This window comes from Pleurodeles waltl, chromosome 4_2 (genome assembly GCF_031143425.1).
Source record: "Pleurodeles waltl isolate 20211129_DDA chromosome 4_2, aPleWal1.hap1.20221129, whole genome shotgun sequence".
Classification (NCBI taxonomy): domain Eukaryota; kingdom Metazoa; phylum Chordata; class Amphibia; order Caudata; family Salamandridae; genus Pleurodeles; species Pleurodeles waltl.
Window position 1 is genome coordinate 806,974,561 of NC_090443.1, and position 19,198 is coordinate 806,993,758.

Here is a 19,198-nt window from a genome sequence, read left to right on the forward strand (position 1 = left end):
AAAGGAAGGTACGATGTGCTCTTGCATTTCTCCAGGCACTGATTCCATATTCCTATTAACTGGCTACCTAAACTGTTTTATTTCACTTTTTTTTTCCCTTTTCAAAAGACCACTTTACATTGGCACACAGTAAAGTAATACAACATGGAGTTGTCAGCAAATACATACAACAGAATCAGTAACCATTCATCTGTAAAGTTATCAAGTATCGAGGCAGAATAGAGGCTTGTGGAATGATATGCTACTACCTTTTGGAGGAAAGAAAATAGCAGTCAAGTAGTCAAAGGAGAGGTGTTGGAAGTCTAGAGGGAGGAAAAGCCAAGTAAAAAATACAGTAGGTAATATGCAGTGGTCTTGGAAGTATGATGATGACTAGGTGGAGTGAGGAGGTAACTGAGGACAGTATAGTACTTCAAGTTGGGAAAAAATGCTTGTATAAAGAGAGAAGAGATGTAGTTTAGGCGCAGACTGGGAAATAGGAGTGCTTAGGACACCATTCAGAAACGTTTTTGGTTCTCTGTGGATGTGCAGAAGATTCTGGGAGCATCCTGGGTCCACAAGAAGTGAGTTCCGGATATAGAAGTCTTCTCTAGAGAAAGATTTTTGGTAGTTTTGCAAGATTTGAAGTCTTTTGTTCCATTTGTAGCTTGTCATTGCGTCTTAAGTTCCCCTTTCCTCCTGATTATATTTAGAGCCTTCTAAGGTATTCCAGTGTTTACCTTAAATGTGAGGTGTACCAATTTGAATTTTATCCTGGGTTCCTGAGAGTCGTATGCCTTCTACCATGAGTGTTATGTACCTGAAAGTTTTGATTCCAGAGAACAGCTTTCATAGGAAGGATGAATAAGGAGTGACTGCGAGAATAGTTGAGTCTAGCCTCACTTGGACTATGGAATACACTGCTGTGTGAAAGTACTTAGGAAGTAGTAGAAGCTTTGGCGCATTCCATTATGAAATGCCAAATGTAGTTGCTAATAAGACTATCTTGGCAGCTGTGTTTTTATTTTATTGTATTAGATTCATTTTTAGGTCTTGTCTTTAAAGCACATACAAGACATTGTTTTAAAACAGTGGGCCTGGAGCCAGCTCATTGCCTACCATTGGCTAGCTTCATTGTCTTCCTTGCTTCCTGTTTATGTCCCTCTTTGGAGCTTGGGTGCATTGTCCCTCCACTGCTCACTTTTTTGGGCACTACTTACTTTTGTATAAGTAAAGAGCCGATCTTTGTATGCAGTCTTTCTCATGTACGTGCACCCCTCCGTGTTCCTCCTGCCTGATATTGTAAAAAAGTACCCCCACTTTTTGCCTATCAGTGTGCTTAGACTGTTTTCACTGGGATTTTGATAAACAGGACTCCAGTGATTGTGCTCCCTCCAAATTTGGTTACCATGGACCTTGGTGCACTCCACAATTTGCATACTGGTGCCCCCTTATAATACCCTAGTATATGGTACTTGGGTATCCAGGGCTTTGGGACACCAGGGGTACCCCATGGGCTGCAGCAAGTATTGTGCCACCCATGGGAGCCCATGCAAAATGTGTCTCCAGACCTGACATTGCAGCCTGCATGAAAAGATGCATGCACCCTTTCACCACAGGTCACTGCACCAGGTCACTAAGTCACTATGGTAGGCCCTCCTAGCCCAGAGGGCAGGGTGCAAGTCCCTGTGTGTGAGGGCACCCCTGCATGAACAGAGGTGCACATAAGAACTCTAGTTCCATTGCACTGGGCTTCGTAAGTGCAGTAAAGCTATTTTACCTGTGTACTAGACACAAGTCACTACCTGTGTCCACCTTCATAATAGTAACTCTGAAATATGGGCATGTCTGGTATCAAACATTTCGGAATCATACCCTAATACTGTTGCCAGCATTGGTTGCACGTTTCCATGAATTTGGGGGCTCCTTAGAGGACCCCAATATTACTCCTACCAGTCTTCCAGGGAGTTTCCAGGCAGCCAAACCGGTCTCTGCCCTCCTGCTGCTTCTCCTGTTCAGACGGAGAAAGGCAGACCAAAGGATTTCCTGTGGGAGAGGGGAGGCAACACCCTCTTCATTGGAAATAGGTGTTACAAGGCTTGGGAGGGGTAGCCTCCCCAAGCCACCAGCTTGATTTGAAGGGCACATCTGGTGCCCTCCTTGCATAAACAGTTTTGGACCAGCTCTGGTGTGAAACTTCACAAAGGAAAGGGGAGTGACTCCTCCCTTGTCCATCACCAGCCCAGGGGTGGTGCCCAGAGCTCCTCCAGGTGGCCACTCAATTCTGCCATCTTGAAACCAAGATGAGCAGAGGCCCCTGGGAGCATCTGAGTGGCCAGGTCAGGCAGGTGACATCGGAGACCCCTCTTGATAGGTGGCCACTGTGCAAGGTGACCAGATCCCTTTTACGGCTATTTAGGGACTCCCTTGCTGGTAGGTCCCCCAATTCGACGTGCGGACTCCACCCTGACTTCTCTGCATTGTTTACTTCTGCTCCTGGCCACTGGTACCGCAACTGGATGCTTCAGGACAAGACTGCAACTCTAGAGACGACCTCGCCTTGCAACATTGTTTCCCTGGCTCCTTCCAGCAACTGCAACATTTCCCCAGCTGTGCATTCTCTGGGGTTGGCAAGATTTCAGCTGTACTAGTAGGCAAGAAGGAATCTCACTTGGAGTGAAGGAGTCACTCCCCTGCATCTGCAGGCACCTACAGCATCGACGTCTGGATGTGTAGATCTGCTCTCCTCTGAAACTGCATGGATCCTGCATCACAGGTGGTGGTCTGGAGTGGCTCTCCTTGCAGGACAAGTACCCATGTGCACCTCGACTCATGCATCAACTAAGGCTTTTTGTCTCCTGCTCCAAGGGATCATGAGGCTCCGAGTAGCCCCGGCCCCCATCTCTTCATCCTTGCAAGGGCATTCTATCCTCTGCTGCTCTGTTGACATGGAACTCTTCTCCAGGTGTGCAGATTGGGCCTTACTGCAACTTACTGTGCCTGCTGCCAGTGGGTTGTTTGTGGGGAATGGGCCTGCTTCCCCTGACAGCTGAGGGTCAGCCTGGGCCTTGCTGGTCCTCTTCAACCTTGCAACTCTTCTTTCGCCTCCTCTTACATTTGCCAAGACTTGTTGGTGGTTCTTCTTCACCACTGACCATCTGTGACCCGACGACTGACATGTCACAACATCTGCACTGTTCGAAGGACTCCTCTGCAGCTCCTGGACTCCTACAACTGGTTGTCTTCTTCCCCAGTCAACCTGGATCTTCTTTCTCAGAAAAGGTGGGTAGTAGCTCTTGCCACTACACTCTATCATTTACTGGACTCTGCCACTGTCTTTTGCAGGTCCTCTTTTTCCAGAATCCACCTTTTGGTTTCCTCTGGTCAGGTCCTTTTCTTTCACAATCTATTTTCTAAGTCCTCTTGTTAGTCCTTGGGAAAACCAAGTACTTGTCTCTGCTCTGCTGGGGGTCACTAAGATACTCCCCTATGGGGGCCAGAGTTCTCCCAGCTCCCCTCTAACTACTTCATACCTTTGGGTGCAGGACTTCACTTTGCATTCCATAATTTCAGTATATGTCTTGGCCCTCACCTATGGCCCTAGCTATTTTCTATAATCCTTGCCCATGCATGTTTTCTATGTAAATTTTGGATTATGTATGTGTGTATATATATATATATATGTGTGTGTGTGTGTGTGTGTGTATGTGTGTGTGTATGTAAGGAAATGCCTCCTTGGCATGGTTGCCCCCTGACTTTTTGCCTTTGCTGATGCTATGTTTACAATTGAAAGTGTGCTGAGGCCTGCTAACCAGGCCCCAGCACCAGTGTTCTTTCCCTAACCTGTACTTTTGTATCCACAATTGGCAGACCCTGGCATCCAGATAAGTCCCTTGTAACTGGTACTTCTAGTACCAAGGGCCCTGATGCCAAGGAAGGTCTCTAAGGGCTGCAGCATGTCTTATGCCACCCTGGAGACCTCTCACTCAGCACAGACACACTGCTTGCCAGCTTGTGTGTGCTAGTGAGGACAAAACGAGTAAGTCGACATGGCACTCCCCTCAGGGTGCCATGCCAGCCTCTCACTGCCTATGCAGTATAGGTAAGACACCCCTCTAGCAGGCCTTACAGCCCTAAGGCAGGGTGCACTATACCATAGGTGAGGGTACCAGTGCATGAGCATGGTACCCCTACAGTGTCTAAACAAAACCTTAGACATTGTAAGTGCAGGGTAGCCATAAGAGTATATGGTCTGGGAGTCTGTCAAACACGAACTCCACAGCACCATAATGGCTACACTGAAAACTGGGAAGTTTGGTATCAAACTTCTCAGCACAATAAATGCACACTGATGCCAGTGTACATTTTATTGTAAAATACACCACAGAGGGCACCTTAGAGGTGCCCCCTGAAACTTAACCGACTATCTGTGTAGGCTGACTAGTTTTAGCAGCCTGCCACAAACCGAGACATGTTGCTGGCCCCATGGGGAGAGTGCCTTTGTCACTCTGAGGCCAGTAACAAAGCCTGCACTGGGTGGAGATGCTAACACCTCCCCCAGGCAGGAATTGTCACACCTGGCGGTGAGCCTCAAAGGCTCACCTCCTTTGTGCCAACCCAGCAGGACACTCCAGCTAGTGGAGTTGCCCGCCCCCTCCGGCCAGGCCCCACTTTTGGCGGCAAGGCCGGAGAAAATAATGAGAAAAACAAGGAGTCGTCACTGGCCAGTCAGGACAGCCCCTAAGGTGTCCTGAGCTGAAGTGACTCTAACTTTTAGAAATCCTCCATCTTGCAGATGGAGGATTCCCCCAATAGGGTTAGGATTGTGACCCTCTCCCCTTGGGAGGAGGCACAAAGAGGGTGTACCCACCCTCAGGGCTAGTAGCCATTGGCTACTAACCCCCCAGACCTAAACACGCCCTTAAATTTAGTATTTAAGGGCTACCCTGAACCCTAGAAAATCAGATTCCTGCAACTACAAGAAGGACTGCCTAGCTGAAAACCCCTGCAGAGGAAGACCAGAAGACGACAACTGCCTTGGCTCCAGAAACTCACCGGCCTGTCTCCTGCCTTCCAAAGATCCTGCTCCAGCGACGCCTTCCAAAGGGACCAGCGACCTCGACATCCTCTGAGGACTGCCCCTGCTTCGAAAAGACAAGAAACTCCCGAGGACAGCGGACCTGCTCCAAGAAAAGCTGCAACTTTGTTTCCAGCAGCTTTAAAGAACCCTGCAAGCTCCCCGCAAGAAGCGTGAGACTTGCAACACTGCACCCGGCGACCCCGACTCGGCTGGTGGCGATCCAACACCTCAGGAGGGACCCCAGGACTACTCTGATACTGTGAGTACCAAAACCTGTCCCCCCTGAGCCCCCACAGCGCCGCCTGCAGAGGGAATCCCGAGGCTTCCCCTGACCGCGACTCTTTGAACCTAAAGTCCCGACGCCTGGGAGAGACCCTGCACCCGCAGCCCCCAGGACCTGAAGGACCGGACTTTCACTGGAGAAGTGACCCCCAGGAGTCCCTCTCCCTTACCCAAGTGGAGGTTTCCCCGAGGAATCCCCCCCTTGCCTACCTGCAGCGCTGAAGAGATCCCTAGATCTCCCATTGACTTCCATTACAAACCCGACGCTTGTTTCTACACTGCACCCGGCCGCCCCCGCGCTGCTGAGGGTGAAATTTCTGTGTGGGCTTGTGTCCCCCCCGGTGCCCTACAAAACCCCCCTGGTCTGCCCTCCGAAGACGCGGGTACTTACCTGCAAGCAGACCGGAACCGGGGCACCCCCTTCTCTCCATTCTAGCCTATGTGTTTTGGGCACCACTTTGAACTCTGCACCTGACCGGCCCTGAGCTGCTGGTGTGGTGACTTTGGGGTTGCTCTGAACCCCCAACGGTGGGCTACCTTGGACCAAGAACTAAGCCCTGTAAGTGTCTTACTTACCTGGTTAACCTAACAAATACTTACCTCCCCTAGGAACTGTGAAAATTGCACTGTGTCCACTTTTAAAACAGCTATTTGTGAATAACTTGAAAAGTATACATGCAATTTTGATGATTTGAAGTTCCTAAAGTACTTACCTGCAATACCTTTCGAATGAGATATTACATGTAGAATTTGAACCTGTGGTTCTTAAAATAAACTAAGAAAATATATTTTTCTATATAAAAACCTATTGGCTGGATTTGTCTCTGAGTGTGTGTACCTCATTTATTGTCTATGTGTATGTACAACAAATGCTTAACACTACTCCTTGGATAAGCCTACTGCTCGACCACACTACCACAAAATAGAGCATTAGTATTATCTATATTTACCACTATTTTACCTCTAAGGGGAACCCTTGGACTCTGTGCATGCTATTCCTTACTTTGAAATAGCACATACAGAGCCAACTTCCTACAGTGTATATATATATGTATATGTATATGTATATGTGTGTGTGTGTACACTTACCTCTGGTTGGGGGGACGACTGCCTATAAGTAACGTAGTGTACTGTAATAAAGCACCCTTATTTTTGTAACACTGTGGTTCCTTTCATGTGTGATAAGTTACTGTGTCTATTGTGGTACTTTGCATGTCTCCTAGTTAAGTCTTGGCTGTTCATCGAAAGCTACGTCTAGAGCACCCTGGGTTCCCAGACACTGCCCCCTTCTTTATAGGAGTTAGCTCCCCCGGCCATTTGTCCGTTGGCCCTAGCATGCTCCCCCACCCCCAAAGCTCCCAGTCATTGACGTGCCCTACACCCCCGTCCTGTCCTGCGTTATCCATGTTGCAGGCAAGCCCACAAACCAATAAAAGTGACTGACGTAACATGGGTGTGGTTAAAATCCCCCTAAAGAAGGATTAGAAGAGGGACGGAGCGCATTCCGCTCGCCCCTAAAAAACGAAAATAAAACACATTATGCTATTGAAAATTCAGCCAAGCTGCATAGTGGCTGTACTGCTTTATAACATTGCTAAATAAACATTTGCAAAGCCAATAGCTCTCTTGTTGGTGAGATCTATTGGCTTTGCTAATGCTTTTTCATGACTGGCTACAATGTGCCTTAAGTGTTTTTATTTTTCACAAGCTGAGCTACTGGGGAAAAAAAACATTTTGTCCCAGTCTACATTTGGACAGCCTTGATCCCAAGATGTGCGCCCTATGAAGTTTTGGATGATCTGCAGTGATGTTGTGATACTTCAAAAACAACCATCTTGGGATAATTGCATGTGTACAGAACTAAAGGCTTGCATACGTACAACCATGTGGTGAGGTAAAGGTATTTTTTTAATAGGTTTGGTGTTGGAAAGACCTTTATAGTGTCAATGCCATTTTACACAATATACTTGCTTATAGGGGCTTTTGCCCAGTCCTTTTTATCTGTTGCTGTTTGCATTTTTCTTCTACTCGCTACAGCATACAGCCTTTGTCAGTGGATCAGTCATTAGCTTTCACCAGATACTGCTATGCAGTGTGTGCTTTGACAGGCCAAAAATGTTTTGTATTTAACCACGGTCTATTTTTTTTTTTATTATATATATTTTTTTGTTTTATTTTATAAATGTTGTTGTTTTTACTATTGTCCATCATCTTCTCAAATATAAAGTTTTACAAAAACTAGTGTTTGTTTTGCGATTGTGTAACGCTCCTTGGGCAGAGTGGTTTTTTTGTTCATTTTTTTTTTAATTAGATGCCTTAAAGTAGTTTTTGCTCACATTAAGTATTAAGGATTTTATGTGAAGCAGTGTTGTGAAGAATGCAAATTATCTTCTTGTCAAGAGAATAACTTTACACCGAGGGGAAATGAGCTGTAAAGCCTCTCCTGAATAAAGTGTTTGACGAGTCATCGGATATGAAGCTCTTTGTGCATATTATATGAGTACTTCAGTTTGTATGCCTGAACTTAAGCAGGCAAATCTGTTACATTCCAAGTGCCTTCAAAGTCCTTGTTCAACGAATAGGACTGTAAAACATTGTGTTGTACATGGAAGAACAAGTTGTTTCAAAATATGAAAAAAACTGAAGGCTGTTTACCCTGAAAGTAGATCACGTTGGGATGAAGCCCATGCAGGATCTCTGCAGTTTAAAGAATTTGTGGAAGATAACTATTACAATTTCTCCCCACCGCCCTCCCCTCATCGCCCCTTCCTCCTTGTTGGTTGCCAGGTGTGAAACTAAAGCAGCAGTTAGTGGCTGGATTATAGCAGTGGGTAACTTGGTTTTGCTAATAAATAGCACAGAATGCTAATGCAAATTCTGTCTGGCCTTTTAGGAATTCGAAGGGTAGGAAGGAGGCCCGATCAACAACTTCCACCACCACCACAACAACAGCAGCAACAACAGCAGCAGCTTTCTCCTCAGGGTGAAGGCAAGCCTATTGACAGGAGACCAGACAGACGACCACCTCGAGAGCGTCGGTTTGATAAACCTGTGGAAGAGAAGACCGAAGGGGGAGAATTTTCTGTAGATAAGTAAGCCTTGTTGATGTGACTTACAGATTTTTGTTTTAAATGGGCAGACAAGCAGCACACTTGAATATGTATCTTGTGTACTTTTCTGCATGCTAACAGAACAATCACATTACTTAAGACAATCGTTTTGAGTCGGGTGCATGCAAATAACTGAGTGATGTCCCTTTCTCTATCCACTTACAATACTCCAAAAAAAGGTAGTGATGCAGGAAGCAATAATTAATGACCAGTTGCAGTTTCAACATGTCATATTGAGTGGTGTATATGAGAGGTATTTGGTCTAATAATACTGATGAGTTTCAAGTAATGTACTGTTGTCTCGGTACTCTGAATGTTTTATCCAAGGGGCCAGGCAGTCGCTTGCAGAACCGGTCTCCTACATTAGAGGATTGTGCCACTATACCCTGTTCACTTTTCTGATCTTATGCTTGAGTGTACTTGGCCTTTCTGATTGTTATAACTGGAGGTGCTTAGGATTTTCATTAGGAGAGGCTCTGCCGAAGGGTACAACTACAAGTTGCTTCCATCACAAAAAAGGTACCTTTCTGCTACATAACTAGACAATTAGGAGAAATGTTTCTTAAAGCAGATTGTAGTTTGGGCTACTGGAGTTATAGCCTGTACTTACGATGGGGAGATCCATCCAGTTCTTGTAACTGGATCTTTGCTGTTCTTGTGTATGTATGTTTTTTGAAAATGCTTTGTTATACCACTTTTGTCCTTTTGGGGCACAGTGTGCAAATCATATAAGATGGTTTCTTTGCAGGGTAGCTTTTTTTTATTTATTTTTTATAGTGGATGTCCCATACTGTCCCATGTATTCTAAATATCCTGCAGTTCATGTTTTCACCTGGCAAACTGAGCACCATTGACTGATTCTGACCATGTTACTTGCATGGAAAGCCTACAAAGAGAAAATGCACTTATCTAGATAGCAGCTACTACTTCACTTATTTCTTTCTGGTGCTCTCATAGGGATGATAAACGGCAAGTTATCCTGCAGATTGTCATAATTTGTAAGCCTGTGATTTTCTCTTCACAGGACAAGGGGGCAATCTTCAATGTTAGTGGTTTGGTTACAGAATGAATAGAACTGGGACTTAATGTTTATAATAAATGCGTCCATTGGTCCTTTGTACAACGATTTATGCAGCGTAACTAGTTCCTTTATTTTACGATTGACATACCACTGTTTATTTTCCTTTGCAATAGTAGCATCCACAAACCTCTTACCAGTCGACCCCCATCATCTAAGAGCAGATGATATAGACACAAGTTTGTTAATTCACAATGTTACATTGAATCAACATTTTCACTAAGACTGCTACTGCAGAATGTTACTTGTCTGAAACATTTAGCCTGTGTCGTATGCTCTTCAATTCTATTCTTTGCGTAATATGAACATTTTCTGGAATGCTAATGGTACCAGAGTTCACTTTTGTCCAATTTGACTCCACTGGGGTCATGACATTTGTCGTATTCCATTACTTTCCCTATAGAGATATTCTGTGCCAGACTTGAAATGTAGCCATCTTGAGTATTTGATGGGTTCTGAATTAACACTACGTGTTACACTGAGTCTTGGGCTCTTACAGATTTTAATTCCTTTGTCTCTGATAGTAAATGGGTGGCAATCAGTTGATCGCCTGAACGAACAAGTGATGGTCTCACAAGGCCATATTCAGATGTTGAAATGGAGGTGATTTTAATACACCTTTCCTCCAACTCATCCCACGAATCTTTCAGGTAATCCGAGAGATTACCTAATTCTGGCTCATCCTTATAGCTCCAAATTTGGCTACAAGACCTGTTCCATTTGGGTCACAGGACACTATGTGCTTCCCCTAAAAGATAAACCGGCTATTTACTGTTAAAGTTAGGGAGAATGCTGCACTTCCCTTTCATGTCTTAGCTTGCACGACGGGTTCCAACTACAGTCCCTGCCTCAGAATATATATATATTTTTTTTCCCTCTCCCTTGATGACTGCTATAAAAAAAAAATATATATATATATATATATATCAACAGTATAGTCAGGCTCAAAAATGAAACTATGCTTCAACTTGGAAAATGTCTGCATTCACTGAAGTGTAAATTATTGGTGGCTTGTGAGCGTTACTTAACTGATGTGAGGCTTCAGAGAGTTGACCAGGTTGATCCTTGGACATTGCTTTTTTTTTCTGTTTCGAAAAAATGATGTTCCGTTGTGTAATTTTTTTTTTTAAAAAGCCTTAAACAGAACTTTTCTGAAAAATAGGATGGAAGGCTTAATCTGCATTGCTGGAAATGGAAGTCTGAGACCATGTAGGCAGGATTTTAGTTTGACCTTCAGATTACAGCTGGTGTCTGGAGCAAGGGTTTGATTTGGGCCTTGGAACCAGCATAAAGATGTGCCTTTATTTTCAGCTTCATATTGAACATCTGCCATCTCTAAGTACTATAGAGGATAGGTTTTTACTATCTTGCATTGTAATGGCACTCCCTGTACTGACCACAAACATTGACTCCAGCTGTAAGCTTGAAGTAACCTCCCATCACACTATTGTGAGACACAAGCCTTGACTCAGTTCAGTCACTAATGAGAAATGCCTGAGCTGCCCGACCAAGGCTAGCTAGAGCACACTGTTTACTGTTTTTAATTTTATGTTCCGCTCCCACCCGTACATCTTTTTATGTGACTAACTAAAACAATGCTATGGCTTGTGTTGAATCACAAGCCCACACGGAGCACCCTTTAATCCCTAGAACGAGGGTGATCAAAGCATTCATCCAAAATCTTCAATAGGGAACAAAACAAATTATGCAAAAATAGATATGAGTATAACATTGATCAGTCACATAAATCAATATTAATCTTTCAGGACAAATATATTGCAATCTATTGCTAAAACTGGTATATTCAAAATGATACATTTAGAAAATACACAAATAGGTGCTCCAGGTAATGGTGCAGTGATAAAGTGAACAATGACACTGTGTGTGTGTGTGTATATATGTGTATATATGTATGTGTGTGTGTATATATATATATATATATATATATGTGTGTATATATATGTTCGATGGCATGTGTAGATGCAGATACACATGCTTTGCACATCCCGCCATCTAGTGTTGGTCTCGGAGTTGTTTTTCTTCGAAGAAGTCTTTTCGAGTCACGAGATCGAGGGACTCCTCCCCTTTCGGCTCCATTGCGCATGGGCGTCGACTCCATCTTAGATTGTTTTTTTTCCGCCATCGGGTTCGGACGTGTTCCTTTTCGCTCTGTTTCGGTTCGGAAAGATAGTTAGAATCTCGGAAAATTCTACGGTATTGTTTACGTTCGGTATCGGGTTAGTTACAACAGATCGATACCGACTTTTGAAGAGCTCCGGTGGCCCTTCGGGGTTTTTTCAATCCCCGTCGGGGTGTGGTCGGCCCGACCACGTGTCTCTTCAAGGCTGATGGAACGGACCCCATTCCGCTTCTGCCCCAAATGCCACAACAAGTATCCGTATACAGATCAGCACCTGGTCTGTAACTTGTGTTTGTATCCAGAACACAAAGAAGATACTTGTGAAGCCTGTCGAGCGTTTCGGGCGAGGAAGACACTAAGACACTAAGAGACCGAAGAGCAAGAAGACTGCAAATGGCGCTGGCAGGACAAAGGCACTTAGAGGAGGAAGAAGAAACCTTCTCCATCCAGGACTCTGACTCGGAAGAGCTCGATCTCGAAGAGACGCCTAAAACCGTGAGTAAGACGTCGACACACAAAACTCATGAGAAGACCACAAAAGCCCAGGGGATGCCACCGCCAGAAGGCCATGGCTTAACCCGAAAAATAGGTGACCGACCATCGGCACCGAAAAAGGGCACGCATGTGTCTAAGTCATCCGACTCCAGTCGAGATACCGGCACACAGCAAACTCGAGCCCGAGAGGGCGGCACCGAAACAAGTCTGCACCGAGAGACCGGGACGCCGAAAATAAAGGTGTTGTCGGAGCCAAAAAAGGCTACCGAAAAGATTTCCATTCCAAAACATCAAGCCTCGGAACCGAAATCAGGTTCCTACACAGAGGAACAGGGATTGTCCTCCCAAATGCAAGGACATAAGTCCGGACAAGAACTACAGTCAATGGAGCCAGACTACACTCCGAGAAGGCTCCACATCCAAAAGGACACAGGGAAGATAAGTACTCTTCCCCCAATTAGGATGAAAAGAAGACTTGCCTTTCAAGAAAAGGACAAACAGCCACAGGCAAAGGTGGCAAAACAAACAACACCGCCACCATCCCCACCACCATCAACGCACACATCACCGGTAGCCACTCCACCACTGATGCAATCCACAACTCATACTGGAATGAGTCAGGATGATCCCGACGCATGGGATCTTTATGATGTGCCACTGTCAGATAACAGCCCAGACTGTTAACCAGCGAGGCCGTCACCACCTGAGGACAGTACAGCTTATACACAGGTGGTGTCGAGCAGCTGCATTTCATAACGTCACCTTGCACGCAGAACTTATTGAGGATGACCTTTTGTTTAATACACTATCCTCGACTCATAGCCAATACCAAAGCTTACCTATGCTACCCGGAATGCTAAAACACTCCAAACAGGTGTTTCAGGAGCCTGTGAAGGGCAGGGCCATAACTCCAAGAGTAGAAAAAAAGTACAAGCCACTGCCAACAGACCCTGTATATATCACGCAGCAATTAACACCAGACTCTGTGGTAGTAGGGGCAGCTTGCAAAAGAGCAAACTCTCACACCTCAGGAGACGCACCACTTCCAGACAAGGAGAGTAGCAAGTTCGACGCTGCGGGGGAAAGGGTTGCAGCACAAGCTGCCAACCAATGGCTTATTGCCAACTCACAGGCACTGCTGGCGAGATATGATAGGGCTCATTGGGACAAAATGCAACATTTCATTGAACACTTACCCAAGGAGTTCCAGAAGAGGGCACAACAAGTGGTGGAGGAAGGACAAAGTATCTCAAATAATCAGATACGGTCAGCAATGGATGCAGCAGATACAGCTGCTAGGACCGTAAATACAGCAGTAACCATAAGGAGACACGCATGGTTGCGTACGCCAGGATTCAAGCCGGAAATACAACAAGCTGTGCTTAATATGCCTTTTAACGGACAGCAGTTGTTTGGGCCGGAGGTGGACACTGCTATCGAAAAACTTTAAAAAAAGACACTGGTACGGCCAAAGCCATGGGCGCACTCTACCCCCCACAGAGCAGAGGCACATTTCGCAAAACGCAGTTTAGAGGGGGGTTTCGAGGACAAACTACAGAACCCACAACCTCACAAACAAGGCCCACTTATCAGAGCCAATATCAGCGGGGAAGTTTTCGGGGACAATATAGAGGGGGACAACTCCAAAAGAGTAGAGGGAAGTTCCAAAGTCCCAAAACTCCTCAAAACAAGCAGTGACTTCCACGTCACAAATCCCAAACACCCAACACCTGTGGGGGGAAGACTAACCAAGTTTTACAAACATTGGGAGGAAATAACAGACACTTGGGTCCTAGCAATTATCCAGCATGGTTATTGCATAGAATTTCTCAATTCCCTCCAAACGTCCCACCGAAAACACACAATATGTCAAAACAACACATGGATCTTCTAGGACTAGAGGTCCAACCGTTGCTACAAAAAGGAGCAATAGAATTAGTACCAATTCAACAGAAAGAAACAGGAGTTTACTCTCTGTACTTTCTCATACCCAAAAAGGACAAGACTCTAAGACCCATATTAGATCTCAGAACATTAAATACCTTCATCAAATCAGATCACTTTCACATGGTGACATTACAGGACGTAATCTCACTGCTCAAACAACAAGACTACATGACAACACTAGACCCAAAGGATGCATACTTCCATATACTGATACATCCTTCACACAGAAAGTACTTAAGGTTTGTATCCCAAGGGGTACATTACCAATTCAAAGTGTTGCCATTCGGGATAACAACTGCACCAAGAGTTTTTACAAAATGCCTGGCAGTAATAGCTGCTCATATCAGAAGGCAGCAAATACATGTGTTCCCGTACCTAGACGATTGGTTAATCCAAACCAACACGCAAGAACGGTGTTCACAACACACAAAGTATGTCATAGAAACCCTCCACAAACTAGGTTTCTCACTCAACTACACAAAGTCGCACCTTCAGCCGTGTCAAACACAGCAATACTTAGGGGCGACAATCAACACAATAAAAGGGATTGCCACTCCAAGTCCGCAAAGGGTACAGGCATTTCACGATGTAATACAGGCCATGTATCCAAAAGATAGATGTCAAGATGGTGATGAAACTACTAGGCATGATGTCCTCATGCATAGCCATTGTCCCAAACGCAAGATTGCACATGCGGCCCTTACAACAGTGCCTAGCATCACAGTGGTCACAGGCACAGAGTCAACTTCTAGATCTAGTGTTGATAGACCGCCAAACATACACCTCGCTTCAATGGTGGAACAATATAAATTTAAACCAAGGGCGGCCTTTCCAAGACCCAGTGCCTCAATACGTAATAACGACAGATGCCTCCATGATAGGGTGGGGAGCAAACCTCAACCAACACAGCATCCAAGGACAATGGGACACTCAGCAGAGACAGTTCCACATAAATCACTTAGAACTACTGGCAGTGTTTCTAGCGTTGAAAGCTTTTCAACCCATAATAAGCCACAAACACATTCTTGTCAAAACAGACAACATGACAACGATGTATTATCTGAACAAACAAGGAGGAACACACTCCACAGTTGTGTCTCCTGGCACAAAGAATATGGCATTGGGCGATTCACAACCGCATTCACATAATAGCACAGTATATTCCAGGGATTCAGAATCAGTTAGCAGACAACCTCTCTCGGGATCACCAGCAGATCCACGAATGGGCGATTCACCCCCAAATAATAAACACCTACTTCCAAAGATGGGGAACACCACAAATAGACCTATTTGCAACAAAAGAAAACGCAAAATTACGCATCCAGAAACCCACAGGATCAGTCTCAGGGCAATGCATTATGGATGAGTTGGTCAGGGATATTTGCATACGCTTTTCCCCCTCTCCCACTCCTTCCATATCTGGTAAACAAATTGAGTCAAAACAAACTCAAACTCATACTAATAGCACCAACTTGGGCAAGACAACCTTGGTATACAACACTACTAGACCTCTCAGTAGTGCCTCATGTCAAACTACCAAACAGACCAGATCTGTTAACCCAACACAAACAACAGATCAGACACCCAAATCCAACATCGCTAAATCTAGCAATTTGGCTCCTGAAGTCTTAGAATTCGGACATCTAAACCTTACACAGGAATGTATGGAGGTCATAAAACAAGCAAGGAAACCAACCACAAGACATTGCTATGCAAATAAGTGGAAAAGATTTGTTTATTATTGCCATAATAATCAAATTCAACCATTACACGCATCTGCTAAAGACATCGTAAGCTACTTACTGCATTTACAAAAGTCAAAGCTAGCTTTTTCATCCATTAAAATACATCTTACTGCAATTTCAACTTATCTACAAATTACGCACTCAACTTCATTATTTAGGATCCCAGTCATAAAAGCATTTATGGAGGGCCTAAAGCGAATTATTCCACCAAGAACGCCACCAGTACCTTCGTGGAACCTTAACATTGTCTTAACACGACTCATGGGCCCACCTTTTGAAACCCATGCACTCATGTGAGATACAATATTTAACATGGAAAGTAGCGTTTCTCATTGCCATCACATCTCTAAGAAGAGTAAGTGAAATACAGGCATTTACCATACAAGAACCCTTTATTCAAATACACAAGCATAAAGTAGTTTTATGAACTAACCCAAAGTTCTTACCTAAAGTCATATCACCGTTTCACTTAAATCAAACAGTAGGACTACCAGTGTTCTTTCAGCTACAGAATCTGGTTCTGGAAAGAGCACCACATACATTAAACATCAAAAGAGCTTTAATGTACTACATTGATAGAACAAAACACATACGAAAAACAAAACAACTGTTCGTTGCTTTTCAAAAACCTCATACAGGGAATCCAATATCCAAACAAGGCATTGCCAGATGGATAGTTAAATGTATTCAAACCTGTTGTCTCAAAGCAAAAAGAGAACTGCCTATAACACCAAAGGCACATTCAACTAGGAAGAAAGGTGCTACTATGGCCTTTCTAGGAAACATTCCAATGACTGAAATATGTAAGGCAGCCACATGGTCTACGCCTCATACATTCACCAAACATTACTGCGTGGATGTGTTAACAACACAACAAGCCACAGTAGGCCAAGCAGTACTACGAACTTTATTTCAAACAACTTCAACTCCTACAGGCTGAGCCACCGCTTTTGGGGAGATAACTGCATACTAGTCTATGCAAAGCATGTGTATCTGCAGCTACACATGCCATCGAACGGAAAATATCACTTACCCAGTGTACATCTGTTCGTGGCATGAGATGCTTCAGATTCACATGCGCACACCCGCCTCCCCCGGGAGCCTGTAGCCGTTTCAAAGTTGATCTTGAACATTTGTAAATTTGTAAATATATCACTTTAAACCACATTATGTACATACGTATTTACTCCATTGCATGGGCACTATTACTATAATATACAACTCCTACCTCACCCTCTGCGGGGAAAACAATCTAAGATGGAGTCGATGCCCATGCGCAATGGAGCCGAAAGGGGAGGAGTCCCTCGATCTCGTGACTCGAAAAGACTTCTTCGAAGAAAAACAACTTGTAACACTCCGAGCCCAACACTAGACGGCGGGATGTGCAAAGCATGTGAATCTGCAGCGTCTCATGCCACGAACAGATGTACACTGGGTAAGTGACATTTTATAAAAAAAAAAATATCTTTTTAATGTACAGTATCATACATTGCACCATATGCCCATTCCTCAACGGATTACTGAATTGAAAGCTTGAAACCAACGAATTCGATGTAATAGTCCTGTATCTTACAGTGACAGTCCTGAATGGGGGAAGATTAAGTTGACATTTCAACCCCCTGCTCAGAAGAAATCTACTGGGTTCCTCATCAGGACAAACAAAGGTAGACACCTACATAAGACAGAAACAAAAGGAGGAAGGAAAAGGGGAAGAAAGAACCAAAGAGGTAAAACCAAACCACTTTAGAAATATACCAGTCCTTTTAAAACATCCGATAAAACACTTCCCACCAATCCAGACAAGGTCACGGAAACAAGCTCCTGAAAAGACTTGCATCCATATTACTTTCTATGGAAAAAGCAAAAAATAACATGCTTGCTGTAGGAAGTTGGCTCTGTATGTGCTATTTCAAAGTAAGGAATAGCATGCACAGAGTCCAAGGGTTCCCCTTAGAGGTAAAATAGTGGTAAAAAGAGATAATACTAATGCTCTATTTTGTGGTAGTGTGGTCGAGCAGTAGGCTTATCCAAGGAGTAGTGTTAAGCATTTGTTGTACATACACATAGACAATAAATGAGGTACACACACTCAGAGACAAATCCAGCCAATAGGTTTTTGTATAGAAAAATATCTTTTCTTAGTTTATTTTAAGAACCACAGGTTCAAATTCTACATGTAATATCTCATTTGAAAGGTATTGCAGGTAAGTACTTTAGGAACTTCAAATCATAACTATTGCATGTATACTTTTCAAGTTATTGACAAATAGCTACTTTAAAAGTGTACACTTAGTGCAATTTTCACAGTTCCTGGGGGAGGTAAGTTTTTGTTAGTTTTACCAGGTAAGTACGACACTTACAGGGTTCAGTTCTTGGTCCAAGGTAGCCCACCGTTGGGGGTTCAGAGCAACCCCAAAGTCACCACACCAGCAGCTCAGGGCCGGTCAGGTGCAGAGTTCAAAGTGGTGCCCAAAACACATAGGCGAGAATGGAGAGAAGGGGGTGCCCCGGTTCCGGTCTGCTTGCAGGTAAGTACCCGCGTCTTCGGAGGGCAGACCAGGGGGGTTTTGTAGGGCACCGGGGGGGACACAAGCCCACACAGAAATTTCACCCTCAGCAGCGCGGGGGCGGCCGGGTGCAGTGTAGAAACCAGCGTCGGGTTCGCAATGTTAGTCTATGAGAGATCTCTGGATCTCTTCAGCGCTGCAGGCAGGCAAGGGGGGGGTTCCTCGGGGAAACCTCCACTTGGGCAAGGGAGAGGGACTCCTGGGGGTCACTTCTCCAGTGAAAGTCCGGTCCTTCAGGTCCTGGGGGCTGCGGGTGCAGGGTCTCTCCCAGGCGTCGGGACTTTGGATTCAAAGAGTCGCGGTCAGGGGAAGCCTCGGGATTCCCTCTGCAGGCGGCGCTGTGGGGGCTCAGGGGGGACAGGTTTTGGTACTCACAGTATCAGAGTAGTCCTGGGGTCCCTCCTGAGGTGTTGGATCTCCACCAGCCGAGTCGGGGTCGCCGGGTGCAGTGTTGCAAGTCTCACGCTTCTTGCGGGGAGCTTGCAGGGTTCTTTCAAGGCTGCTGGAAACAAAGTTGCAGCCTTTCTTGGAGCAGGTCCGCTGTCCTCGGGAGTTTCTTGTCTTTTCGAAGCAGGGGCAGTCCTCAGAGGATGTCGAGGTCGCTGGTCCCTTTGGAAGGCGTCGCTGGAGCAGGATCTTTGGAAGGCAGGAGACAGGCCGGTGAGTTTCTGGAGCCAAGGCAGTTGTCGTCTTCTGGTCTTCCTCTGCAGGGGTTTTCAGCTAGGCAGTCCTTCTTGTAGTTGCAGGAATCTAATTTTCTAGGGTTCAGGGTAGC

At 44.9% G+C, this 19,198-nt stretch overlaps 1 protein-coding gene across 2 annotated transcripts in view; it reads left to right on the top strand.

Annotated features, from left to right (window-relative positions):
- The window catches only part of SERBP1 (SERPINE1 mRNA binding protein 1), a 221,264-nt gene that overhangs the window by 18,659 nt on the left and 183,407 nt on the right, over positions 1-19,198 (top strand). For both annotated transcript variants that reach the window (XM_069232469.1, XM_069232468.1), the window contains exon 2: positions 8,235-8,433. In XM_069232469.1, coding sequence (XP_069088570.1) covers positions 8,235-8,433 — 199 coding nt within the window. The remainder of the gene's footprint in view (positions 1-8,234; positions 8,434-19,198) is intronic.